This window comes from Argiope bruennichi, chromosome 4 (genome assembly GCF_947563725.1).
Source record: "Argiope bruennichi chromosome 4, qqArgBrue1.1, whole genome shotgun sequence".
Taxonomy (NCBI): domain Eukaryota; kingdom Metazoa; phylum Arthropoda; class Arachnida; order Araneae; family Araneidae; genus Argiope; species Argiope bruennichi.
The window spans coordinates 15,024,512-15,036,695 of NC_079154.1; the positions used below are offsets into that span (position 1 = coordinate 15,024,512).

The following is a 12,184-nucleotide window of genomic DNA, read 5'->3' on the forward strand; positions in this document are numbered from 1 at the left end:
CTGAACATAAATATATAAAATTGATCATTGTACTAAAAATTCAACATACGTAGATTTTTTATAATATAAAATCCCATTTTTTTACTTCAAAATATAACACTTTAAAATATAATACTTTTTTGCCTAGTTACTTAAACAATTTAAAACATACTTCTGAAGAAATGGAAAAATTATTATAAACTGTAAAATTGAAATAAATCATAAATTGAAAAAAACACCCTCCAATTCCTAACTGCTGGTCATCGTCACTTTTTATCGTACGCGGAACCTTTCATGACCCGTTTGAAAGGAAATAGCGTCTTGTTGCTTCATTAATGGTCGCTTGCCGTTTTCCATATTCCAAGAGTAAAAGCAAATTAACAACTTGATATAATCCCCAGCATCAGTAACCAGACGAATTTTGTCAATTAATTTTACCTCTTTAAGTGCATAACTAATTGATTAATGATGAAAATATTAAAATAATACTTTCATATGAAATAATTTTTTTCACCAATGTTTGTTGATATTACTAAATTAAATTTATTAATATAGAAGGCAAACAGGTGGTTTCCAAAATTTGATAATAAATAATTACTCATTTATGATTAGATATTTTATTTCATGGACATTTTTAAATATAAATATTAAATACATATGATCATTTATAACAGATTCATTGTAAGTAAAGCAAATTAAAGATGTTTAAAACAAGTACATTATCAAAAGTATTTAACATTTTAAAATTTATGGAATTTTCAAAAATAAAAGAATTTTTAGCATTGTCAATATCATTAATTTTTTCACTATTTTATTAAATTTTTATGTTATATTCTTTGCACATGCTTTTCAAATATATTTTGGATAATTTCAGATACAATTACAGCTTAAAACATTTTGAATATTAAGAAACGTTTTAAAACTATACATTAAAAAAACGAGAACAAAAAATATATCAATATAAACAACATTTTTAATAAGTCCGTTTAACTTTCATTTTTACATTTCGAAAAGCCTAAGAAACTATGAATTTCTCTTCAAAAAAAGAGCTTCCATTCACTGTATGTGTGAAAACTTTGCTTTCATTTCGCTTTTGATGTTATAGGATTAAAAATATATTTTTATTTTGAAGAATGTGTGTTGCTTGTGAAAATGGAAACTTTTCTTTTGTACAACGAGAGATGAAAACGTGGTCATTTTCATTATCTCAATAAGATGTCTGTCTAAAATTGGCTATCCTACCGGTTTTATTTCCCAAATGTATTAGACTTTGAAATTTCATTATTCGAAAATTGTTTCCCTGAATTATGAATGAAATTGCATTATAGACTAAAATTGAAAAGTGATGTTGACCTTTCATCCCATTTATAATAAGATTTTCTGTTTTCGGAATCCTTTACAATAAAAAAAAAACTTTGAAAAAAGAAGCTAATCCAGATTTTTCTCAGAAAAATCATATCTTCGGATCGATGAAAGTATGAATCTATTATATCTTACACAGTTCGCTGGATTCAATTATTTTATTTAGAAAAACATATAATTTGTTTTGATTCATTTCGGAGAATTTCAGACCGCAACAAAATATTATTTTCCTTCAGTAACAAATATTTTTTAAAAAGTCACATTCAAACCTCCGCAGTCAATTTTCTTTCTTTCTGGTTGCCTAATTCAGAATGTGAGATTTTTATAATAAATCATCTTATTATCTGCTCATAGTTGTAGCAGCATTATCCTACTAAAATAATTGTTGGAATAAAGAAAATCTCACATTTCTTTGAAAGATATGGAATTATCTTAAATTTGAAAATAAATTGATAATAAGAAAAATATCTATTATATATTTTATTTGTGCATGTTGGCGCAAAGGCTGCAACCAAAATAATCATTTTTCATAAAATTATGAAGGAAACTTATTAAAAAATTCGTAAAACTTATTAAAAAATAAAAATAAAAAAATGAAACATGGAAGATTTTTTTATACTAAAAAAAGAGAAAAATGACTTTGAATGCATATTGATTTTTGGTTTGGCATGAGGCTTTATGATTCAAGAACCAATTTGTTGGTATGCTGCGCCAAACAAGTTTTTTTTTCTAGTTCAAAGTTTGAAAAAAACTATTTCAATTAAAATGATAAAAAAAATAGTCATTGCTTATCCTTTTACTACTTATTCGATTAAAATTTCTCAGAATCTCAAATTAATCTTCTAAATTGGCAAATTGTTGTATTTTTATTTTATTAAGTCCTTACAAAATAAGTTCAGAATTTTTTTTCTTCTTTTGGCTACCCATGAGATATAATGAGATTATCCTTATTATAAATTTATCGAAATCTCAAATTAATCTTTCAAACTGGCAAATTGTTATATTTTCCTTTCATGAAAGTCTTCCAAAATAAGACAAGATTTTTTTTTGCTATCCATGAGATTATTCTTTTTAACCTTGTTTAATTATTATTGATCAATCCAATTATCACTCATAAGATGACATAAATAGAAAGGGCAAACTTTGTGTTGGGTAATTAGAAAGTATACATTTTTAGTTAAAATGTTAGGATAAAATTCTAATTATTTACAGATAATGATATCTACCAACCAGAATGTTGGAAATATAATAATTAAGCATTTGTACCAATCGTAAGAAAAAAGCAAAATGATGCAAATATCTGTAATTTATTTTATTTGCTTTGGGTTTTTTTTTTTTTCGTATTTTATGTTGAAAAAACCAATTTGTAGATTATATTGCACCAAACAAGATTTTTTTTAGTTCAAAGTTTGACAAAAACTGTTTCAATTAAAATGATGAAAAGTAATAATTGATTATCCTTTTAATAATCATTCAATTAAAATTTCTCAGAATCTCCGACTGATCTTCTAAATTGGCATATTGTTGTATTTTTCTTTTATTAAATTCTTCCAAAATAAGATCATAACCTTTTTTTTTTCTTTTGGATATCCATGAGATTGCCCTTTTCTTCTTTCGCCGTTATCATTAATTAATCTAATTACCACATGTTATACGACATAAATGAATAATGCAAGCATTGTGTTAGGTAATTAGAGAGTAGACGATTTTACTAAAATTTCTACTCTAATCTTAATAATTCACAGATAAATAATCTCTACCAACAAAAATATTGAAAAAATATAGCAATTAAGCATCTGTACCAATCGTAAAATTTCGAGAAAATGAAGTTAAAAAATAATAAACGAAGATTTAATTTAGTGATAAAATCTTGAAAAATACTATCAAAAATAAAATATGGTTATCAAATTATAACTTACATCATCATCAGGATATCGTTCAGCTTTATCCTGAAATCCTTCAAATAACTTCTCAGTATCCTTTGCCGTTTTCAGGAGCTCTTGAATGAGGGTTTCTTTATCGGCTAAAGTCTGCTCTTCAGAAGTATCTTGGTTAAAGTTTCGACCAAAGTTATTAGGCCATTCGTTGTCAGGATACATATGAATGGGGGTTCTTTTATCCGTATCTTTACTTTCAGCACTCTCCGAGAAGATGGGAGGAGAGAATATTTCATCCGCATAAATATCGCTAGCAGGATCATCTCTATTCGGTTTAAACCTGCAAAATGGATATTAATTAAATTCCGTTTTAAATTCAGCAAAAAGTAATCTAAAATTTTCGAATATTTAAATGAGATATTTTTAAAAAGTATTAAAAAAAATTAAAAAGCAAAACTTAATATTATTATGGTTATTATAGATAACCCTAAAAAGATCTAACTTTTGGGTAACATATAGGAATTTTTTAAAATAAAATAAGTATTTTAAAATTGAAAAAAGGTTTTTTTGAAAGATTCGATGTGGTTTTCAATATCAAATGTTAACGCATGTTCTAATTCTATCTTGATTAACTGAAATCAGACTCATATTGTGATATTATGAAAAAAATATATTAAGGAAATATAATAATATTTAAGAATAAAAGATTTTTATAACTTAGCAACGAAATTATTATTCAATTTATTTTTGGTGGAATTTTATTTATTTATATTTTTTTTCTTTAAAATCATGTTTCATAGCACTAATTTTAATTTTAAACTTATGAAAGAAGTTATGTAAATAATTTTTTCAGAAAATATTCATATAATAATGAACTTTTAAACACAAATTTTCGCCGTTTAATAGTTATAATTCAATATTTATATATATATATATATATATATATATATAGTTTTACAAATTTAAAAACCCTTCTTACTTATAATTAATAACTCTCATAATTTTCAAAATAATAATTAATATAAGAATTTTAATATATTCTAATGGCCTTTAAATCATTTAAAAGAACAAATTATATATAAGTAATTATAATATACAAATAATGCAATATGTATACAAAGTTTCAAAATACAAATATATATATAATTTTCCCTTGTGTTTAAATACAAGAAACTTTTAATAGGAGACTGTATTATGGTATTTCTTTTCTTAATGAATTCTGCTTTATTAAAAATAATAATGATGGTATATTATTTTTTTTTTAAATAGCCCTTACATATTTTAATAATTCCAAATTTTCCAGGAGCGAATATGCAAAATTTATCATGACAATAACATATTTCAAGATTTTTCTTGATAATCATTCAAATATTATGTTTTACAAATATTACTATTTCTTAACAATACCTTAAAAAATATTTTAAATATAAATTCTGAGAATATTTTCCAAGAATAACTTCAAAGGAACTTTATCGTTTTATTTAATTAAGAATTTTCTTAATTCTTTCTCTTCATAATCTTAAAAGTTCACCCATATTTGTTTTGATTATTAGTAATAAAAAGCATATTAAAAATATTATGTTACCCTAATATTTCAAATAGAATGTTTTATTAGAAAGTAAATGTCCATAATCTCCAAATATTTCCAAAGCGTTCAAATTATTTTTTGAAATAGGAATAATTTTACTATGAATAATTTAATCATAATTCCTAATATTATTTAAAATTACGCAGAAAAATATTTATTTATATTTTCATTATTAATCACACTTTTGTAAAAAAAACTAGTTTAATTGGAAATTTTTAACAGACATCTAAGCTTATTTATCCTTTTTGCATGCTAAATGAAAGTTTGAAGGAAAAACAATTCAAATATTTCTTTTTATATTCAATCAAAAACTATTATGTTTTAAGATTAAAACAGTCAAAGAAATATAAAGAAATTCTGGAAATCTGCTTTATATAATCATTTAGTTTTCTGGGAAAACTAAATTTTATTCTTATTTGTGTAAAAGAAAAATGAATAAATAAATAAATAAAATGTTAAGTTAAATCTCTAGATGAATAACTTTAATAATTCTTACTTTATGAAAGCCAATTCATCTGGTTCTGGCGATTCTAATTCAGAAAGTATTTCTGGTGGCTAAAAGGGAATGGAAAAATTTATGAATACAATAAGAGCAACATCATCCAATTAATTTTTATGTAAGTCTACAAGATTGTAGAAACGATGCAAAGCAGTCTTCCGTATGTCTAGTAACAGATTATAAATTGCGTCTCCTCCTGCATTCCTTTCCTTATTAAATAGAAATTTTGAAATTTCAACTGTACTAACATTTATGACTGTGCTTTAATAATGCAGAGCATTTTGAATAAACATCTTCTTGTTCAAATACATACACTAGTTGTTACTACTGTGGAAATCATCCTTAGAAAAAGAAATTAATATGCTTTATGATTCGTAATTCGACGATTTTCATGCAATGCCGTAGAATTATAATCATCGTAAATATAATTTTTATCAAAAATATAATTTAATAAATATAATTCGTTTAGCTGCTATATGTTCAAAAATTAATTCATATAAATACATTCAATTTTCTTCAGCCAATACAAAGTAGCTTTCATTCATTTGAATATGAACAATAAGTTTGTGTATTTAAAAGACTGCTAATATGTCAATATCTCTTGATTGCTTGAAATTCCTCTTGCTGGCAAGGCACATTGTCTATAATAGATGGATTTTCATTGAGCAGTTTGATAAATTTTGATTATTTTTTATGTTTGTTTTTAATTACTTTATATAAAGCTACAAAATTTATCGATGCTCCCGCTACCAATAAGATCTGGTGACCCAAAATAAGAAGTAAAATTTGCTATTAAGAGATGCAACTCTAACGTATTATGCGTTTTATAGACTTAACGCATGCGTTTTATAGACTGTTTTATAAACATCCAGTGAAATGAAGCTTGTGTTAAGTAAGATACGTTTTGTTGTATTTTTGGAAGGTTCTAGATTCAAAATCCTCCATTAATCACGAGGTCAATGAGGCCATGCATCTGTTTCAGTACAGTCTTTTTCTTACATTTTTTTTCAACAAGTACGTTAATATAACTAAATTAAACTTGATGCCATGTTGCACATATGTAAGAGAAGGTGAGTTATACAAGAATATAAATTTAAGAATAATTATCATTTAACCATATAGTGGAAAGAAATCGAACCGGTTAGATCTTAATCCATTGACAAAATTAATGAATCCAATTAATAAAATATGTTAATTGAGGTAGCACAACACTGAAATGTGGTTTAAAGAAAATAAAATTCAATTGGGGCATTACAATAAAGGCAGAAAAAAGGGAAGATACTTATTGAAGTACTACAGCACTGAATTTTATAATTTACCCAATTCTTAAACAAAAAGTTGAAAAAATGTTTCAAATATCATAATTATTTGTTAAATTTCACTTTTTTTTTCTTTTTCATAGTTGTTCTTTTGGTGCAATTCTTTCATATAAGTCATTGATTTGTATTTTCAATTAAATTATCTATCCAATGGTATAAAACGTTATTCGATACTACAAAAAATATTGCACGAGTCATGAAACCTCAAAATAAGCTTCATCCTCTAGTATGGTCACTTAAACTATATTGTTAAATAATTAATATTGCTTTTGTGAAAATATTACATTTTTTTTATTACATACCGACAAGAATTTACAGTTATTTACTTATTATTATAGTAATGAGTAATAACTTAATAATAAGTTATTTACTTAATATTAAGTATTATAATGAATTTTCAAAGATTTATTTTAACTTTAAAATGAAAATACATATGATAATCACATGCCATTCAAACGTAAAAGAAAATTAAAGAATGTTTTCTTTGTTTAAAATTTTTTAAAACTTTTATAAAGAAATCTGTTGCAAATGCCCTTTCTTTCATTTGAAGCAGAAAATCAGTTTCTTAACTTATCTAAATTTTTAGACAGATCTCGATGATAATGGAAAAATGGAAGTCGCTAATCAGTTGTTTCTGTTATATGTATGTTTTTTTGTGTACCTAAGAAAAGAGTTCCTTGGTGAATTGCATTGCAGTACTCTTTATAATAATAACAGATTTCGAAACATATAAATTTTATTCCAAATAAATGCACGTGCACAAATTTAGATACATTCAGACATCTTGAAAGACTATGAAGATTAAAAAAATATGTTCAAAATAAAATCTTCTACCGTCTTTTCCAAAAGTAAAAATTAATATTTGCTTTTTACGTCGTATATAAGATATGTAAATACATTCGGAATAAAGTTTTGCAAAAATAATGTAAGTAATTATATTTATTTATTTTTTAATTTTTGCATAATATACAGAAAAGTATCTATGGAATCTAAATATACCAGTTAAGCACCAAATAATTTTAGAAATTAGGAAAAATTGACTTTTTTTGGTAAAAAGAGGTATAAAGCAGAAACTTTCTAATTTAAAAATTTATTAAATTATTTGTTCAAGCTCTTGCAGATAGCTTAACAAATATGTTACCTAGTTCTTGAAGTAGAAAGTAATCTGTTGTTTAATTCAACCGAAATTGGGGTATTACCAATAAATTACATGAAGTTTTCAAATTTTTTTGTTCAGTTGTGAAGTATTAAAGGAAAATAAAATGTTTCTAAATAAACAAATTGTATATTCTTTAATTCTGGAACTGCAAAAAATATTAAGAGATTTTTCAACCAAATTTGAAAATAATTTGAATTAGATTTTAATTTATGAGATTTTATGAAATAAAATTTAACCAAAATTCAGAATTTCAGAAAATAATAATTAAAAATGTATAATAGTATTCAATTATATATTTTGTAAATATGAAAATCAATGTAATTTCACAAAAAATGAATTTTGAAATCAAATTTATAAAGAAAAAAACCATTTGGAAATTAAGAATCTTGGATTTGAATAAGAAAGCTTTATTTTTGCAAAATCATTGACTTCTCAACGTAATTCTCTTACCTTTAAAAAATTAATAAAAAAATCTCTTAAATTTCAAAGCTCTTTTGTTTTAAAAATGAATATCTCCCAGAAATTAATGCTAAGATCTAAAATAAAAATAACTTCATACGATTAGTTTAGTGCCTGAATGAATCAGAAGAATAAACAGTTTTTGGCTTCCTACCAGTTACAAACAGTAAACATCTGAATACTTAAAAATACTCAAAACATATGCAGACAACATACTTATTCAATTTACACATTTAAAAGATACAATTTATTAATACCGTTTGGTAGAAACTAGACTATATTGTTTCAGAAAGATTTCTAAAAATTGCAACTTACTACTTCCGGCAAAGTAAACTGCAAAACTCGGGAGCAAAGGCCTGGATCATAAGAGATTTGGTGACGACTCGAGTAAAGAATATTCTGTACGACACATTGAGAGTAATCGTGGCCCCAACGGTAACCCCCCGCAAACAAACGAGAAAGCTCGCTTTCTAACAGTTGGATAGTCTCCGGTCCGAGAAGATGGCGAAAGAGGTCCACGTCAGTGCCGAAAGGAATTTGACAGCGCCCAAAAACATTATCTAAGGAAAGAAAAGACTTTTAAAAACACACAATTCATTACAAAAAAGCTGTTTGTATCAATTTTATAAAATGAAATATGAAAAATAACCTTCTGAATATAAAACGACCGCATAAATGTTTAGTTGTCTTTAAATAAATTATAACAGAATCTTACTTATATTTATAATTTTGTCAGATAAATCGAAGATATCTGGTTATGTTGCTTACCATAAACCATCCTTTTCAAATACATTATATTTATGTCACGTTATATTTACGTTGCATTTTTATATAATATTAAAATATTTGTATTTAATAAAATTTAACGATATTCTTTCTTAAACTTTAATAATCATCATAGATATCATAGACATTAATAATCGTCACAGACATATTTGTTTATAATAAATATGTAAAGTAGTATTTAGGAAATCTCTTCCACGAAAACTAAATTCAGTTCAAAAGTTATAAAATTTATATCAGAGTAGGAAAAATATTTGGTTGATAACAATTATGTACATGAAATGAAAAATTAAACCTTATATTCTAGTTATATTGATATAAATATATTAATCATGGTCTATAATGTTTAAATATGCTTTGGAAAATTTTTGGTGAATTTTGCTATATAAATTAGTTTTGTTACATGAATTATACGTTTAGAGGAAGATTAAACTCTTGTATAGTAAAAACACATACACATAAATTAAAACTTAATTCCTTTATTACGCTTAAAGTACTTAAATATTAGAATATTTTACCGAATAAGCTCGAAAATATGACTTTACATTAATATCACCAAATTTCAAAAAGTAGGTTTTTCATTATCTGTTGATTTATAAGAAGAAATAAAATTACAATTGTTTTTTCTATTTATACTAAATTTATCCAACCTTCTAATAGAATTACCTTTAAATAAATCATACGAAAGCAAACTTTTCAGATCAAAGTTTGTGTAAAAGGAATCGATAGTTTTAAAGAATTTATTTGATTCTTTTGGCTTGAAGTTCCTCCTAGCAGATATATTTATAATACCAGAACTGACTTCAATAAGGCCCTCAGATTTATTACCATAGTTGCATTTAAATACGAGCATCATATAAATGAATCTTTGATCGTAGTGATAATCCTTAATGGTGTAGTTATTTTTTTTTTAATTTCTACTTACATTCTGCTGACAGATTTATTGGAGCGTTGATTGTAAAATAATCTAATGAAAATTATCGATCTAAAACAAAGACATTTGTAATTTAAATTTGTTATTACTTTATAATATTATCAATCGATATTTTTAGATTATGTTTGTCTATAATAACTTTAAAAAAGGCGTTTGGTATAAAGAAAAATCTAAAGCAAGCATTATAAAAACAAAAAAATTTCATATAAAGCAATAAATTAATCTACTCATAATCTTTGGAAATTATGTGTGTTTTGTTCCCTTTTTCATTTTTTGAATTAAAATCTTTTTTTTTATCGTTTATTTAAGGTGATTTTTTTTAAATACTAAATCTTCCTTTTTACTTCAACTCATTATTTTTGTGGCTGCTTTTTTTTAATTCTTCAGTTTCACTTTAAAAAATTTGTGCAGCAGTTTTCAAGGATTATTGCTCGAAAAAAAGGGAAGAAAATTCAATGAATACCATATGAAAGAAAGAATTATAATATAAAAAGATTAAAAAAAAGAAACAGCAGTACAAATAAGATTCGAATTTTTTAAAAGAAAACAACTGGTTTTGATTTTCATATTAATATTCATTTTTATTTGCATAAATTATGCTTTTTCTAAAAAAAAAGATATAATTTGAAACTGAATTTAAAATTTATTAGCTGACGTGAAGCAGTGTTATCCAGGCTTAAAAGCAATAAAAATTCGTGGGTCTTTTTATTAACCCGGCTCCCATTCAATTTCCATTCAAAATTAATTTTCCATTAACCAAAATTATTATAAATAATCAGAAATAAAATGATTATTTACAGAAATTAATTCACAATACATTTCATAGAAAGATAAATTAATAATTTGATGTCGAATATAAGTATTGAAAAAATATTTTATTTAGTGTTTAATTGAAAGTAATAAAAATAAAATACAGCTCTAAAAGCGCTTTTAATTCGACAACCAGACATTATTCCATTCAAATATTTTTCAGGCGCATAATGAACCACATTTTTTTCAGAACAGCATGGCTTAGTATAATTCGATTATATTAAATCTTCCTAGTTAAATATTTAATTTTAATTCACATCGATGTTTCAGTGATGTAAATTTCTATCCAATGCCTAAATTTAAGGAATTATTTTTGAATTTTCAGTTTACGCATTGATTAAGAGATAACGGAATCTATTTACTTACTGACTGAATTCAATCTTAAGAAAAAAATTACCTTAGATATAATTAACAGCTAACAATTTAAAGAGCTATCAATTTAATATTCTGATTGATTCAAATAACGCAGGAATTATTCAGAAGTGCAAAAATTGCAATCCATATCTAAAATTTGATACACATTACTTTCCTGGGCATGTCCTTCGATTTCAAATGAAAAATATTCCTCCCAATAAGCTGGAAAGCAAAGAGGGATTCACTGAATCTGTTACTATCTGGCAAGATAAATTATTGATGTTAGAAAATGTCAAAATCAGGGCATGAAAATATCTTTTCAACTCCTAATTTCTAAGATATTGCAGTCATTGAAAAACTTTAATTACAAAAGTTCTCGTCTTAATGAGGCGCTAATTTGGCGATTGGATTTATCTTTCTATTTTCAATATTAAGAATGTTATAGTGAAATGAAAATTTCAACCCCCACCATCACCACCATTTATATTCCTTTTCAGCTAAATAGTCCTTTTATGAACTAGTCCGAGATTTTTACACTTCTAATGACATATTCAAAGCCAGTTAAAATCCAAATCAATTAAATTTTATTATTCTGTTCACAGGATAACGCGCAAATCATTATATTATTTATATATATATATATATATTGCAATAGGTAGTTTTCTGTAGGAATCTATTTAAAAATTTCATATTTTAGGCAATAGAGGCAAAATGGCGTTACTGTTCACTTAAACAAATTTCTACTTTCTCTTAAAGGAAGTGATCAGAGGAAATTATTGTAATGATCAGATTAATTGAACTCGTACTTTTGACTAATCTTCATCCTTCAAACTATCTGGAATCAAGAAAAATATTTTTAAAATTATGTCTGTTTATGAAAATTATCTGATATATGATCGTAACAGTATGTTTGTAGATTTCTATCAAATTTTGAAAAAAAAAAAATCTATTCAAAAATCTAATCTATCTATACTGAACCAAAATGCTCAAGTAAAAATGAGCACAATAACTACAAATACTCTCTAACACAAAGAGTTAGACATATAAAATTTATTGCACAG

The 12,184-nt window shown here is 24.7% G+C and overlaps 1 protein-coding gene across 1 annotated transcript in view; it reads right to left on the bottom strand.

Annotated features, from left to right (window-relative positions):
• LOC129967124 (receptor-type tyrosine-protein phosphatase N2-like) overlaps window positions 1–12,184 on the bottom strand; it is a 595,790-nt gene that overhangs the window by 333,148 nt on the left and 250,458 nt on the right. Inside the window, exons 4-6 of the mRNA XM_056081809.1 lie at window positions 8,558–8,802; window positions 5,303–5,361; window positions 3,261–3,558 (exon numbers count right to left, since the gene is read on the bottom strand). Of these exons, the coding sequence (XP_055937784.1) occupies window positions 3,261–3,558; window positions 5,303–5,361; window positions 8,558–8,802 (602 nt within the window). The remainder of the gene's footprint in view (window positions 1–3,260; window positions 3,559–5,302; window positions 5,362–8,557; window positions 8,803–12,184) is intronic.